We start from the raw sequence: 17,592 nt of genomic DNA, 5'->3' as shown, positions 1-17,592 counted from the left end.
TCATGCAGAATAGTGGCAATTCAGGTAACAGTGAAGGAGGTGGATAGCAATCATGCACCTTTCTCCCTTCTCTCCAAAGTAGATCATAAAGGGTCAATAATGTTGAGATCTGGTGATTGTGGTGCTGAGGGGAGATGCGACAATACATTGTAGTGCCCACAGCATCAGCATTAGGGGACAAACATTGTATCATGTGATGGACCTGATCGGTCGAAATGGCCACACAATCCTTGGCAGTAATATGACCTTGCAGAGTAACTGTGGGGCCCTGGAATGCCATGTAGTCCTCTTATTTTTTGCTATGATCCTCTCCAATAACTGTCCATCAGGATCACTCAACACACACTTACTTCTGCATTGTGACTTGGCAGATGATGTTTTTCCACTTCCCTTTATGCAGTGTAAGTCTTTGATATGATGTCTCTTGAAATGCCAAACATTTCGAGTTCATTGGCTATGAAAATGTCTACCATGTGAACATCAACAATTTGCCCACTTTTAAATTCATGTAGCTCTGACATAACGCACTCCCAATTACATAGAACACTGTTCTTGCCGTAACTGACATTTGCAACATTTGGTCAACGTTGCACAAATGCTGTTCCGGTTGTGGTGAAATACAACAGTGCAACCTGTAGGCTTGGCTAGCATCTGCATCTGTTACAGCATACATTTCTCACAGTGCTTCCATATTTTCATCCAACTCTTGTATATTGTGTTTATTTTGTGTTCTAAAAGTTAAATGTAAAATTAAGTAGACACTTATATGTGAAATGGTTTGTATTTGTTTTAATTTCAGATTAATAGCACAATTTATTGTATCACTGTATAAGCTGTATGTGGAACTTTACTTCACGTACTTGGAAATAAATCCTTTAGTTGTTACTGAGAAGTCTATCTATATTCTGGATCTAGCTGCTAAGCTTGATGCAACAGCAGACTACATATGTCGTGCTAAATGGGGTGAGATTGATTATCCACCTCCATTTGGACGTGACGCTTTTCCTGAAGAGGCTTATATTGCTGATTTGGATGCTAAAAGTGGAGCATCCCTAAAGGTAAGCTGCCATCTCACTTGTGGATATGAGTTAAAATAGTTCACTCAGTAATTAAAATTGGCACTGGTTTGTGTGTGGTTTTTGTGTTTGTGTGTGTGTGTGTGGGGGGGGGGGGGGCTCATTCAATTTATTAATTTTGTGTTACAGTGGTTGGTGTGTAATAAAATATTCAAATATGTTTTCACTTTTCTTTAGCAGTAAATGTGACATTAATTTCCTGCATCAATGTAAATCATAAAACTTAAAAACTTGGTTGTTAGATGTGAAACTTAGCCAAATTATAAAATATAACATATCATGAATTGTGCGTGGAAACATAGTGTTGCCCAAGAAATTTATGTTTATACTTCCAGTGAGTTTGAGCTATTCCAGATGGGCATGTCAGTTAAATATACCATTATTTATTCCAGTAATGGCTGAAATTCCCTGAAAAACAATTCTGTAAGCTCTGTTGAATGTGAATGTCGTTATGGAAAAGCTGCTTTCAGTGCAGCTTGTATAGGGGGGAGAAGGGAGGTGAAAGTTGTATTACACCAAACTTGCTCTGTTGGGTTGAGTTTAGATGATCAGGCTGCACTGAGTTGTTTGCTATTTAAGATACACAGTAGAGAGAGAGAGAGAGAGAGAGAGAGAGAGAGAGAGAGAGAGAGAGAGAGACCATGAAGGAATTATCCAAATGGGGTGGAAATTGATAGATATGATGTACATGTACAAGAAAACAAATGATTACAATTTCGGAAAAATTGGATGATTTATTCAATAAAAAGGGCTTAACAAATTGAACGAGGCAATAATGCGTAGGCTCATCTTACGTAAATGGGTAACCAGTTGGCATTGATTGGTAGAGTTGTTGGATGTCTTCTTGAGGGGTATCATGCCAAATCTGTCCACTCACACATTAGATCATCAAAATCCTGAGCTGCTTGGAGGCCCTGCCCACAATGCTCCAAACGCTCTCAGTTGGGGACAGATCTGGTGAACTTGCTGCCCAAGATAGGGTTTAGAGTACAAAGACAAGCAGTTGCAAATCTTGCCATGTCGGTTGGGTATTATCTTTCTTAATGTAAGCCCAGGATGGCTTGCCATGAGGGGCAACAGAACAGGGCTTGGAATATTGTCAACATACTGCTGTGCTGTAAAGATGCAGCAGGTGGCAACCAAACAGGTCCTGCTATGAACTGAAATGGCACACCAGACCATCACTCTTGGTTGTTGGGCTGTACAGCATGCAACAGTCAGGTTGGTATCCCACCACTGCCTGGGGCATCTGCAGACATGTCTTCAGCCTGGAATCTCATTGGCTGGAGTAGACTTGTCTTCATTCCCACTTAGAACTGAGTCCTGATGATGATCAGCAGAGACAGATCTGGAGACACTCCGGATAGCTGTGGTATACCAACCTGACTGTCATGCATCATACAGCCCAACAACCAGGAGTGATGGTCTGGGGTGCCATTTCTTTTATAGCTGGACCCCTTTGCTTGTCATCTGCGGCACTCTCACAGCACAGCGGTATGTCGATGAAATTCTATGTGCCATTTTATAGCCCTTTATGGCAAGCCTTCCTGCAAGATAATGCCTGCCAGCTTGTAGTGAAGAGTTTCTGCTGCTTGTCTTCATTCTTGCCAAACTGTACCTTGGGCCACAAGGTCACTGTATCTCTCCCCAGTAGAAAACATTTGGAGCATTATGGGCAGGCCCCTCTGACTGGCTAAGGACTCTGGTGATCTAACATGCTAATTAAAAATAATTTGGCATGATATCCATCAGGAGGATATCCAATAACTCTATCAATCAATGCAAAGCTGAATAACTATTTGCATAAGAGCCAGAGGTAGACCAGTGCATTGTTGCCTTGCTCAGTTTGTGAAGCTCCTTCTCTTGAAGAAATCATCCAGTTTATCTGAAACTGTAATCATCTGTTTGTCTGTAGATGCTCATCACATCTACCAATTTCTGTTCCATTCAGATAATTCCACAGTGGTGCATTGTTCTTTTTTGCTAGAGTGTCTTTGTTCCATGGTGACTCCTATGTGATCAAGCATTATCATATTGGAAATGGTGATACCATCTGCTTTTATGGAATTAGGAATTACATTAGCAATGAGATTGTAGTCTCTTTACCATTACGCTTAAAAAAATACCATGACACAACCTTGCTGGAGAGTGAAAAATGTGCTTGCTTTGTACAGGGTGTTTCAAAAATGACCGGTATATTTGAAACGGCAATAAAACCTAAACGAGCAGCGATAGAAATACACCGTTTGTTGCAATATGCTTGGGACAACAGTACATTTTCAGGTGGACAAACTTTCGAAATTACAGTAGTTACAATTTTCAACAACAGATGGCGCTGCAAGTGATGTGAAAGATATAGAAGACAACGCAGTCTGTGGGTGCGCCATTCTGTACGTCGTCTTTCTGCTGTAAGCGTGTGCTGTTCACAACGTGCAAGTGTGCTGTAGACAACATGGTTTATTCCTTAGAACAGAGGATTTTTCTGGTGTTGGAATTCCACCGCCTAGAACACAGTGTTGTTGCAACAAGACGAAGTTTTCAACGGAGGTTTAATGTAACCAAAGGACCGAAAAGCGATACAATAAAGGATCTGTTTGAAAAATTTCAACGGACTGGGAACGTGACGGATGAACGTGCTGGAAAGGTAGGGCGACCGCGTACGGCAACCACAGAGGGCAACGCGCAACTAGTGCAGCAGGTGATCCAACAGCGGCCTTGGGTTTCCGTTCGCCGTGTTGCAGCTGCGGTCCAAATGACGCCAACGTCCACGTATCGTCTCATGCACCAGAGTTTACAGCTCTATCCATACAAAATTCAAACGCGGCAACCCCTCAGCGCCGCTACCATTGCTGCACGAGAGACATTCGCTAACGATATAGTGCACAGGATTGATGACGGCGATATGCATGGGGGCAGCATTTGGTTTACTGACGAAGCTTATTTTTACCTGGACGGCTTCGTCAATAAACAGAACTGGCGCATATGGGGAACCGAAAAGCCCCATGTTGCAGTCCCATCGTCCCTGCATCCTCAAAAAGTACTGGTCTGGGCCGCCATTTCTTCCGAAGGAATCATTGGCCCATTTTTCAGATCCGAAACAATTACTGCATCACGCTATCTGGACATTCTTCGTGAATTTGTGGCGGTACAAACTGCCTTAGACGACACTGCGAACACCCCGTGGTTTAAGCAAGATGGTGCCCGGCCACATCGCACGGCCGACGTCTTTAATTTCCTGAATGAATATTTCGATGATCGTGTGATTGCTTTGGGCTATCCGAAACATACAGGAGGCGGCGTGGATTGGCCTCCCTATTCGCCAGACATGAACCCCTGTGACTTCTTTCTGTGGGGACACTTGAAAGACCAGGTGTACCGCCAGAATCCAGAAACAATTGAACAGCTGAAGCAGTACATCTCATCTGCATGTGAAGCCATTCCGCCAGACACGTTGTCAAAGGTTTCGGGTAATTTCATTCAGAGACTACGCCATATTATTGCTACGCATGGTGGATATGTGGAAAATATCGTACTATAGAGTTTCCCAGACCGCAGCGCCATCTGTTGTTGAAAATTGTAACTACTGTAATTTCGAAAGTTTGTCTGCCTGAAAATGTACCGTTGTCCCAAGCATATTGCAACAAACGGTGTATTTCTATCGCTGCTCGTTTAGTTTTTATTGCCGTTTCAAATATACCGGTCATTTTTGAAACACCCTGTATATTTACTACAGTGACTGGGTGACTTGATGTCATAGTGATCATAGAAGAAAAGTGAATTAAGAATTGAGCTACAACATAAAATATTGAAATATCATTGAGAAGAAAGAGGAGTTTCCCAAAACACAAGTAAATGTGAATTCTTATTTCATGAGACACACATGAGTTATTAACTATTTTTGTTCACTTTTATGAGACTTTTGGGATAGAAATCTGCATTTCAGTTATGAATTTAAGTAAGTAAATTCCACTATCGTGTATGGAAAGGATAAATTGCTACTCAGCATATAGAGAGGCACTGAGTGGCAGAGAGGAATATTGGAATAAGACTGCTAGATATTATTTGGCTATGGAAATAAGTCCTTTGTTATATTCACATGTGCATAGCTCACCTCACACACATGGGGCTACTGCCATTTTCAGGTATTAAGGTGCAACTGTGACAGCATCTGAGATGAATGATGATCTTGCTTATGTTGGTAATGGAGGTAAAGAATACTCATACGTGTGTGGGAGGGGGGGGGGGGGATAGTGGAGTAGGAGTGGGGAAAGATGCTAGTGCTGCCTGTTGAAGACACAGAAATGTGGCAGGGACAGGATAATGGACTCTGTGCAGCTTCGTGAAGAGGAATGGAGGGAAACAAGAGGAAAGGACTATGCAGATGCTGGTGAGATGGAAAGCATGTATAGGGCTGGGTTGGGAGCAGGGAAGGGGATAGGCAGGTGGAGGACAGGGACTAGCAAACACCGAGGCCAATGGGGTTACAGAAATGAAAGATATGTTGCAAGGAGAGTTCCCACCTTCATATTTGTGTGAGTAAGCCAGACAGCACAGGCTGTGGAGCAGTCACTGAAGTCAAGCACATCATGTTGGGCAGCATGCCCAACAGTTGGGTGCCCCAGCTGTCTGTGGTTCAATTTTTTGGGGGTGGAAATTCATGCAGACAGAGAACTTGTTGATGGTCACGCCCCTGTAGAATGACTCTCAGTGGTTGCATCTCAGTTGGTAGATCACTTGGCTGCTTTCACAGGTCACTCTGTGCTTTTGATGATGTAGGATATGCCTGTGACAGGACAGGTGCAGGTGATAGGAGGAGGATGTGTGGGACAGGTCTTGCGTCTGTACTCATGTCCAAAATTAAAGCAACAAGCTGCTATTTCCCCAATCTGTGTCTAATTCACGATATACTCATACAAAATGTTAACTGATGTCCCTAATATCGTTTTCTGCACAGAAGATGGCGTTCCGGTTAACGGACAACTACGCCAACAATGATGCAGGGCACCTATCAAATGGGGGTAGTGTTTGCTGTGTTGTCACACATCCACAATCACTGCGTACACAGTCACAGGTGGTGCATTATGGCACAGAGAAGCTGCTTACCAGACACTCTGCGGTGGAAGACCTTAGGAAGAATGGAAGCAAGACAGTCGCAAACTGATGTGGCTGATGGCTTAATGTGAATTATTTTGTTGTATGTTGGATGTGGCGACAGTTTATAGAGACTGAAACTGTATTCTGAAGACCAGGGCAGGGCTGAGCACATGTGACATCAGAAAGAGGGGACTGTTATTTGGCTGCAAGTGCACGATGGTACTGCCATAGTACTACACAATGACTGGCATCTGACCTCGCAGCATCCGCTAGATGTGTTGTATCGAGGCAAAAAGTATACGGAAGCCTTTGGTAGAGTGGCCTATGTTGGCTGAGAGCTGCTGTAAGTGTATCTCTTATGCATCTTCACAGAAGGGAATGTCTAGAGTGGTGTTGCCAACATTCCATCTGGACCGTCGAACAGTGGGCCAATGTTCTTTCCACAGATGAGTCGAGATTTGGTCTGGACAGTGATTCTTGATGGATTTTGCATTGGGAGGGAACATGGAACACATTCTCGGGACCCAAACATTGTTGAAAGAGACTGATATTGAGGTGGATCCCTAATGCTGTGGGCAGGGATTATGTTGACCACTCGAACACCTCTTCATGAAATTGTTCGGATGGATGGGCAAGGTTTAACTGCTGTCAGGTATTGTGATGAGATCTTGGGACCTTATGTGCATTTGTTGCAAGGTGCTGTGGGTTGAGACTTCATATTGATGGACAATAATGCTCGAACTCATAGAGCATAGGTTGCTGATGTTTTCTTGGTAACAGAAGATACTGCACTCATGACTTGGCCTGCTTGCTCTCTCGATTTGAATCCCATAGAGCATGACTGGGATGCACTAGGGAGATGGGTTGCATCAAGTGAGCATCCACCAACCACTCTCCAAGACTTGTGAGCAGATCAGCAGGAATAATGGGCGTTATTGTGTCAACATGAGATTGATGACATCATTCACAGCATGCCCCGTAGTTGCCTGGCTGGCGGCAATAGTTCATTGGGTTAGGAGGGGTGGGGGGCATTCAGGGGAGAGGTTCTGGGATGGACCAGTGGGTTTGAAGAGGGACTGGAGATTCTGCTGGCTTTCTGGAATGGGGTCACTGTGGCAAAAAGACCAGTGTGATTGCATGAGTGGTGCAAAAGGTAAGGCCTGTGGAAGGAGTGATACTTCTGTGGGATGGAGGTTTTTGGGGGACAGGTTCAAGACTGTTTTGCAAGTAAATATAAAAATAAATAAAAATGTGATTACTGAGTATGCTGCAGGTCAGTGCATAGATGTGTGTGGAGAAAGGAGATAGCAGATGTAAATACATTCAATGATTGGGAAGAGGGGAGGACTGTGAGGTATAAGATGCATGATGCAGGTACAACCAGGAGAATGCACAAAAAATTGGTGGGGTGAAGTCACCTACCATACTCAAGTACCCACTGACTGACCACAAAGGAGCATGAGCACTAAATTTGTGACTCGGTACAACCCAGGACTGGAGCAGCTAGATCACATTCTCCACCAGGGTTTCAGCTACCTCTCATTGCGTCCTGAAATGAGAAATATCCTCCCCACAATGGTATTCCACTGCCTATCCAACCTCCGCAAATATTCTTGCCCATTCCAATTCTATCATTGCTCCCAACCCCTTGACATCTACTGCCACCTACTCCGATCCTGTCACAGGCATATCGTACCACATCAAAGGCAGGGTCACATGTGAAAACAGCTATGGGAGCTACCAATATAATGCAGCCACTATGTGGGATCCCATAGAGGCATCGCCATCTCCATCCACATGAATGGCCACCCCCAAATTGTAGACAAGAGGTAGTTGGATCACCCAGTTGTAAATCGTGCCTTCCATCATAATGTGCTGACTTCAACAACTAATTCAGAGCCTATAACATCTGTACTCTCCCCCCCCCCCCCCCCCCCCCCCCCCCCCGCCCAAGCGCGACCACACACACACACACACACACACACACACACACACACAAAGCTTTGATCAACATTATTAATGTAATTTCTGTGAAAGAGTGATTCATAGACATATTCACTCTCAGGTGATATTTCGCCATTTTTAATCCACATTCTACTTCATGTATGACATCTGCTACTAGTAGATTTTCTTGCTGATATTGTATCGAAAAAAAGAAAATGATAAATTAGGTGAAACAGAGGCATTGATTTCCAAAAAGTATTATACTTAATATTAATCCATCGTAAAGTGGATGTGATGATTTGTATACCCGTGGTCCCAGGTAGCTTTGCAGTGTGTGAGATAAGTTTGTGTAAAATTGTCACTCTTATCTTCTAAGATCACAACAAACATTACTGCCTGTGTATGGTGGTTTCATTGATAGGATACTAGGAAAAATATATTGTGTACAAAACACTTATGAGTTCCACCCTAAGATATTGCTCAGTTGTATTGGATCCATACCAAAATGGTCTATCAGCAGACCCAGAACTTACACGTAGAAGTTGTTATTCCATCCCAGATTTTCCATTGTTCCATTATTCCATTACTATACATGGTGTATTCAGTATTGTTAAGCCAGGAACGTAAAAAAGAAATAATTGGTCCCTGTTTGAAACTTTTGCAAGGAAATCTGCTTCCCCAAACCACAAGGTTGTTTCATAAAGCAAATTGAAGTTGAGAAAGTACACACAGGAGCAGCTGGTAAGGAAAAATTACTTACTGACCATGTTTTCTTAAGACAAACATGTTTAACATCAAATGTCAAGGCACACATGTCCTGAATAATGCATGCTGTGATTGAGATATGGTTGTTTCCACCACTGGATGTAATTGTGTTCAGAGCTGACTGATGTAGTGTAGTAGTTTCTCAGTGACAAGAAAAGTGTATGGTAGTTGTAATGGAGCATATTAATATTTTCTTGTTTGTGTTGATTATGTAATGTGGCCTCAAGTTTCACAGTGTACCAACACACTGAAATAAAATAATGCTCTGATGGCTAACTCAGTCTGTCTTGTCGCAAAATATAGACTGTTTCAGATAATGAAAAAGAAATTCTTATTCAATTAAGGGGAGTTGGAATGCCCTATCTCGCCAATGTTAAATTTGCTAACTTTGTGTACCTTTTTCTTTGGAACTATTATCTTCAGAACTTTGAAATTCTGGCAGAGGTTTTCAGCATATATTGTGAGCCCACTGAACTAGAACCAATGTTTTCTTTTTGTTGGTATAGTATTTATGAATTTTTTACCATTAAGCCATTTTTTATTGGAAAAAGTATAACATAAACTTCCCTAGTTCAGAGAATAAGCCAGTTCTTGTCATGATTCTAGTTCAGTGGCCTCTTTGAACTGTTTTGCAGCATTTCTGAAAATTTGAATGTTGTTGGTTGAGTGGTTTATGAGATAAAGGTACATGTAACACTAAAAATGTCAAATGCCAGAAAATGCGATTAAAGTAATTTATTATGAAAATTCACAAATACCTTTTATTCTATTATCAAAAGTGTCCAGCAGAGTAATCAGGGTCATCTTCTAGTTCTTCTTCTTCACCTAGAAGCTTTCTTCTCCTTGCTGCCCTTGCTTTTTTTGTATTAAATTCAGCTGCATACTGAGCCTTCCTTACTCGCACGCTGTCCAGAAGCTGAAGACCTCTGATGGTGTTGATACCAGGAGCAATGCCGAGCCTTGCCATGACCTTTAGCCTACCCATATGACCATCATTGAATGAAATAACAGCATCACTGACTCCCCATTTCAATGTTTTTATCCCAACAAATACATTCTTAGGTACACGAGTCCAAATGAGGTTGTTGAACGACTCGTTTTGATTCTGGGTACAACCATGAAGACATTTTCGCAGAAGATCAGGATGCCCCAAGTCTCTATATATTGGTTTAATTACTTCCATAACAGCCAATGGAATATAATTTTTATGGTGATAAGGATCCCCAGTAGCTTGAGATTTTCTATAATTGCACCATGACTGAGGACCATCTGGACAAGCAAAATGTTGAGGATTATCATCAGTTGATGATCGATGTAAATATGTGGCCCATACAGCTTGTCTCATTTCCTGCAAATTATTTGCATTATTTCTTATTGCCATACCATAGTATTGTTGTAATTCATTTATAATTTTATCTGACAGGCGACCTCTAATGGTTTTACCATCTGACAAAATTTTGTCCTTCAGATTCTGTTTCAGTTTCCTTAGACGAGTGCCCATTCGTTTCTGAACATGACCGACACATTCTAGTTTAGTTATTGTCTTATTGACATATGGCATGGATTCTGTAACACTTTTGTATGCCTTGGAGTCCCCATCTCCAAGGAATTTTGTGTAAAATACTCCCCGTTCTTTTTCTGATCTGCTAAACATTTTCACAGCAGCGGCAGCCTCCATGCCTCCACTCGTACCTTCATAATTCTTGCTACATATGTGAGCTGCTTCTATCTTACCAGATGCACAATGGTAACAATGTTTAGTGAGCACTTCATAGTCCAAAACTTTACCGCTGTCCACACTAGTAACAGTAGCAACAGCATTTTTGGATGTGTGACCCCTTTTCTGCCAGGTTCCATCAAAAGCAACAGGGATATCTGGGTTTCCTTCATTTATATATTTTGCTTCACTGGCAGCAGCTTTCATTGATAAATCTGCTACAGACTGAACAGCATCTCCTATCACTTCAGTGTAATTGTCAATTTTAGCAGGTGGAGGTGGAAGATTCATTATGGCACAAAATGTTTGAGCAGCAGTATGTCCTTTACCAATTGCTCTCATTGCATACATTAGCCTGATATTACTCTCAAACAAATTGCTACTGCATGTTTTAGAGCTCCAAAAACAGGTCTCATTTTCACAACTGGCACAAACTATAGCAATTTTGCAGGAAAGTCCTATAGATTTTGTTATGTTCATATCAAAAGAACCTCCACAAAGATTACAACACAAACATTTCTTCATAAACTCAGTAAAAACAGGAAAGTCGACTAAAACATATTGTTCATTAGAAGCTTCATCTGTAATTTCACTTGCACAGTTTGATAACTTCTTTTTTGATGCACTGGTGGGCGTGTCTCCTTCACACATCTCAGCTGTACAAACGTCAGAACTTTCACCAGCATCAACAGGTGCTGAAGCAGAATCACTTGAACAAACGTTATTTGTAAATCTATTACCGCGAAACTTTCGCTTTTTAAATAATGATGCACTCCTAGGCATCGTAGAAACTACGCACTCACCACTGAAAGTCAAAACAAGACAGATAACAAACTCCAAATGAGCGACAAACTAAACTCGAGGCTCAAAACAAACACTCACAGATCAAAAACTGAACAATAAACACAGCTAGTCGTAAAAACAATGGTACCTATGGAAGGATCAAAGATTCTACAACTGAAGAGTGAAATCCACAGCCTTCTATATGTAATGTTTTCGGAAATGCGAAGATTTAAATGTGTACAAATCACAAGATGGGTAACTTTGCTGGGCGCACATGTAATTTTGAAAAATTAAATAAAAATACTTCCAATTGGAATTTCTTAACAAATTTTGCACCATTTTAAGCAGAAAATTTCAAATTAAGTTATAAGGTTAAAAACTGAAAATGTGAATTTTTTCCATTTTCCGGCATTCCAACTCCCCTTAATATGTCTTATTGAATAATACAGATAATTTATAATTTAAAAGCCCTAAGATAGTGACACATTATAAGTCATTGCAAAAGTCACTGTTTTATATTTTGAATTTTGTGTGCAATTTTCAGCTTACTATTTTAAACAAAAGTGGACGGATTTGGACAATGGTTGCTGGTGGTGGAGCTTCTGTTATCTATAGTGACACAATATGTGATCTTGGAGGAGCTTCTGAGCTAGCTAATTATGGAGAATACAGTGGTGCACCATCAGAGCAGCAGACATACGAATATGCTAAAACAATTCTTAGCCTCATGACTCAGACCAAACACCCAAAAGGAAAGGTTAGTATTTATTATTTCCTGTTGCTAAGCCATTTTATTAAGTAAAGCAACACAGCATCTTACAATTTCACATTATTAAAATAAACCAACTTCAAAACAATGTCATATATAACAGATGTATCCATTTGCTATAATCTTTATTAACAATAAAAAGGAAACACAATATGCTTGTATAACAAACACAACAGTAACAGCAACTGTGCTATCTTAGTGAAAGATGCCAGGAAGAACTGATTACCTGTTATCCTCTGTCAAATCTGGGGATTTATAATAAAAGTTATGTATCTATACAGTCAATAGATATATTTTTGATACACCAAAATTTCTTCCATGTCAGACAAAATAAATAAATAAATAAAATCTCACATAAATGCAGTTGGATCCATGGTGTTAGAAATATTTTAATGGGGCATGCTGCAAGTAAATGAAATGAAATGAATTAATAAATGAATGTTTACTATCTGGGATTGTATTTATAGATAGTGGTGAGTATGATCAGCTCAGGTTATTTGTGAGATGACTTTTTTTGGACCCAATTATCATCCACACCAACAAATTGACACACATTTAGTTTTGTTTTAGTGGTCCAAGCACTGCATGGAGATACATCTTCATATTACTTTTGGCCAGCATTAAACAAATGCCTATGGTGTCAGCTATTTCATATACCATTAACTGCAGATTGTTCAATAAAATATTCTGCACTTTCTTGGTGTTTTCACTTGTTGTTGCAGATTGTTCAATAAAATATTCTTCACTTCTTGGTGTTTCACTTGTGGTTGCAGTTTTGGGATGTCCTTTATGTGGACAATCTTGAAGAGTAATTTGATCAGATTTGAATTCAGTCACCTCTTTCTTAACTGTTGATAATGCAGGAGCTGACGATTCATTATAGGCCATCACTAACTCCAGATAAATTTTTGTTGTTACAAAAAACAGAATTTTACAATGTGATGGTATCTCAGTTTATTTTTATTTAATGAAACATATTTGAGGTGACTTACAGAAAGCTGTATAAACTGAATTATTCTGCAAATCAAGTTGACGCTTGACTTCCAAAATGTTAATGAATATAGTACTTTACAAATTTCATACTGTCGTAATTGAAGATTGATCAATGTTGTCATGTCATTACTTACTATTCGCACTGTACTTTACATCTGCTGAAAGACTGCAATTGTTTCATGAGCTTTATAAGCTTATCATATGGAAATTGGTAAGAGCTGTTGTTTATCTGTTAAGATGTTGTCTTCGAGGAGGTCTTGACTAATTCCTATACACTGTTCTTAACTTTCAGTTATTCACTATCTTAGTGTTGATGGGATATTAAGTTTGATAAGGGCAACTAGGTGTAAGTTTACTACTTTCATCAGTGTGTATGCAATCATTGCCATAGAATTGATACACTGGACTCGCATTTGGGAGGACGATGGTTCAAAACTGCATCTGGCCATCCTGATTTAGGTTTTTTCTGATTTCCCTAAACCACTTCAGGCAAATGCCAGGATGGTTCCTTTAATAGGGCACAGCCGATTTCCTTCCCCATCCTTCCCTAAACCAATGGGGCTGATGACCTTGCTGTTCAATCCCCTCCCCCAAATCAACGAGCCAACCAACCAATCACAGAATTGATAGCATTTAGGCCAATTTTACATATTACAAGTTATGGCAAAGTACGGACTCTGTTTATCCTTCAAACTATTAGCATTTTAATCTTTTCTTATTAAATTCGACGTGGGTGCCATTTACAGACTTTTCACTTGTGTTGTGAGACAGCACTGTTTCTCTGAACTTAACGATACCAAAGTTTCCTGTTACATATAGCATAGAGTGCTTTATGTATATGTATTTTAGTATAGTTTATTCTTTTTTTAATGATAGTACTAATTCAACATTTTTTGTTTTCAGATTTTAATTATTGGTGGAGGAATTGCAAATTTCACAAATGTTGCATCAACATTCAAGGGTATTGTCACGGCACTTCAAGAATTTCAACCAAAGCTAGTTGAGTACAATATTTCAATATTTGTAAGAAGAGCTGGACCAAATTATCAAGAGGGTTTAAGGTACAATGATGATGTTTTCTTAATTCTTAGTAGTGTTTATTTAATTTGTGCTCGAAGTCTGCGACAATAGAAATACATCATTGAACAATACAGAGGATGTTTCCATTGTAATATTCTGCCCCTTTCATGCTATTTTTAGGTTCTCATTGCCTCCATACTATAAAAAGGTATTTAATAGATAGGGATAGGAAAAAGGCTTTTGTTTTTTGGCAAATTTTGTTGTTATATTTGGCTGAGTTCAGTATTATTTTCTGATAGCTTATTTTTCAGTTGTATTATTTATTTTTGTCATATTTCATGGTTATTCTGTGTTGTGTTGAAAATGCACATATATTTATCAGTTATATTTATTGACATCATAGTCTCATTTAGTTTAAATATTTTTCTAAAAAAATATTTCTACTTCAGACCTATTAAATATAACAAGAAACATAACATAGCTCTGCATCCAAATAATGTTCAAAGTTTATCAAAAGAACTTCACATTTAAACTGCCCCTTCAGTGCAACAGCAGACATTTGACTGTTCAGATTTTCTACTAGCATGGAAAATTGCTATTTCACTAAAGTCTGAAGGGATCTCTATCTCTTCAGAATATTTGCACTGCAGAGACCTATAATCCTATTGTTGAAACAAGAACTAACTGCTGTGAATGCAAACTTCCATGTAACGGTGTCTATAATAATTGGCAGCTTAATTTGGAGATAAACGCATCTCACTGTTTCCTTCACCTCTGCCTGATGTATTTATCTTCATATTTTTCAGAAGTTTGCTAGTTTTATCATGATAATAACAAATCCATCTTCAAACCGTTTTAGCTTGGAACTTAGGTAAAAGTTTTATCTGCCGATGTCACATTTCCAAACTGTTGTGCATAACAACTCATTTCAAAAAACAATGTATTTCGAGGAGACTTCTAATGCTGTCCAACAATTAAACTGCATATTTTCATCAGACGGAAATGTAAATACCAAAACTGCCAAATATGGCACACAGAAATGAACATGACATCCACTTAGTTTCTATCAACCAGTCACAGCAGAGGACACGTGATGTCACACAGTCCTTTTCCTGGCAGTAGAACACAACCCTGAGTAAGTTTACCGCAATATTTACTCAGTATTATTTTTACAGTACAGGGTGTTCATAAAGTCCGGGAACACTTTCAATTATTTATTGCACAAGAACTAAACATTGTGCAGATGTAATACATATTGCAATTTGAAGAGAAACTCTGAAAGTTTTTTTTACAAACATTTGATACGCGAACCATGAGTGACCTGGCACACTTCAATACGGTAATCAAATTCTTGCCATACCCGTCCCAGCATGGCATCGTCGACTGTGGCATCTATTCTCTCCCAGAGCTCTGCTGCATCACGTGGTAGAGAGGCGGTACATACACCAGATCTTTAATGTGTCCCCACAGAAAAAAGTCACACAGAGTGAGATCTGGTGATCAGGGAGGCCATTTCATGGAACAGCTGTCCCCTCCTGTAGCATGGGCGATCCACCGATGTGGCAGCTCCGTGTTCAGGTACCTACGAACTTCACAGTGAAAATGGGGTGGAGACCCATCATGCTGAAAGATGAATGGAGAGTCTGATTGCATTTGAGGTATCATCCATTGTTGCAACATGTCCAAGTTGGAATATCCAGTGACAGTGCTCTCGGGAAAGAAGAATGGCTCGTACAGTTTTTGACGTGACAAGGCACAAAAAAACATTTACCTTTGGGGAATCATGCTCAAATTCAATGCATTCGTGTGGGCGCTTCGTACCCCAGATTTGACAATTATTCACACTTGTTTTTCTCGAACTCCAACACACAGAAAGCTCGCTCTGCACCTGAACTCGCTATGCTTGCGACTAGTGCTGACTGTTGGCAAATTACCAGACTACGCTGTGGCTGTGTACATGAAATAAAAGAAAAAAACTTTCAGGGTTTCTCTTCAAAATGACAGATGTATGATATCTGTACAATGTTTGGTTCTCGTGCAATAAGTACTTGAAAGTGTTCCCGGACTCTATGTACATTCTGTATTGTGAAATGAAATTTGTGATTGACAGCATGATCTGTAGTGTAGCTCAGGTGACTGATCAAAGCAGAACAAGGTTACACCATGTTGATTTATGTGTTTGCAAAGCTAAAGAGCAATATTTGCTGGTTTTAATAATTATGCTGTCGTACTATGAAAATGTGCAGTTTAACTGACATGCAGCATTAAAGGTGTCTCCAAAATGTGGCATTGTTCCTGTGATTTGTTATATGAAAGGGTCAGGAAATTTGATGTCAGCGGATAAAACTTACATCACATCTAGGCATCAGTTTTTCAAACAGTGGATGAGTAGTTATATGCATACCTAAGCTTTGAGAACAAAATCAAGACCCAATTTCAGCATTAAATAAGTATCAGTTACCAAGGTCAGTAAACTGCAGCCTTCAGATTTACAAGCTTTTTATACAGAAGTGGGAAATTTTCAAATTCCACAATAATTTGTAAAAACCAATGATTTTTGTGTTATGCCAATTTGACATTATCTATCAAATTATCATTTATGCAAAATTTTCCTGTCCTTACAAACAGATTAATCAGCATGAATCATAAGAACTGTTGTATCTGGATGTATAGTACAGCCTATCAAATTCTTAATTTATAAGATTTTATAACTTCTTGTACTGCACACTTATGGGCTGAAAATCATATAATTCTTCCAGTAATTTATAATGTCACAATTGAAATGAAAAGCATTTATTTTACTAATCTCAAGTAAGTGAAACACCTGTGGCACTGTCCATTAGAACTTGAATTATCTGACACTCTTTGATGCACACTGTTCTGCGATAATGCTAATTAATGCTGGGAAGAATATTGCTTACACAAGCACAGTTTCTGGGCTTAAGTTGCATTTTAGCATACTGTTTTAATCAATCACAACACTTCACTACACAGTGCAAGATTCATAATGAAAGCATTATGTGTTTGTGAAATTTCTCATTGGGAGAGAATTGACAAAAAAAATTTAAATGTCTGCTTAATATGCATGTTTTAAGCTTCACTGGGAGTTGTGTATTGTGCTCTGGTCACTGTAGGTCCTGGGTCAGGCATTAGCATGCTCACTGTATATCCCTGATATCAACTATTAAGAATTTGTGGGGCACTTATAAGAGGTATTTTCATGTACAAGATCAATACTGGGGAAGATAGTGCTTGCCATACCCATAGGATTCTGCAAGTTAGGTGTGCATCCTGGGTGACCCTGAACTGTTAATAATACCACAATGAGCTCAACCAGAAGTAGGTGGGTTTTGCCTGGGAAATACCACTTCTTTCTGTGCCATTGTTCCAACTGCTCATGGTTTTGGCATTATCAAACAGTATCTCTTCGA

General features: G+C 39.7%; 1 protein-coding gene across 4 annotated transcripts in view; it reads left to right on the top strand.

Annotated features, from left to right (window-relative positions):
* Positions 1–17,592, top strand: part of LOC126248678 (ATP-citrate synthase) — a 187,489-nt gene that overhangs the window by 106,897 nt on the left and 63,000 nt on the right. For all 4 annotated transcript variants that reach the window (XM_049949942.1, XM_049949943.1, XM_049949941.1 and 1 more), the window contains exons 5-7: positions 800–1,058; positions 11,924–12,136; positions 14,045–14,202. In XM_049949942.1, coding sequence (XP_049805899.1) covers positions 800–1,058; positions 11,924–12,136; positions 14,045–14,202 — 630 coding nt within the window. The remainder of the gene's footprint in view (positions 1–799; positions 1,059–11,923; positions 12,137–14,044; positions 14,203–17,592) is intronic.

The sequence above is a fragment of the Schistocerca nitens genome, chromosome 3, assembly GCF_023898315.1.
Source record: "Schistocerca nitens isolate TAMUIC-IGC-003100 chromosome 3, iqSchNite1.1, whole genome shotgun sequence".
In the NCBI taxonomy this organism is placed as follows: Eukaryota; Metazoa; Arthropoda; class Insecta; order Orthoptera; family Acrididae; genus Schistocerca; species Schistocerca nitens.
This window is presented reverse-complemented; position numbering and strand designations above follow the sequence as displayed.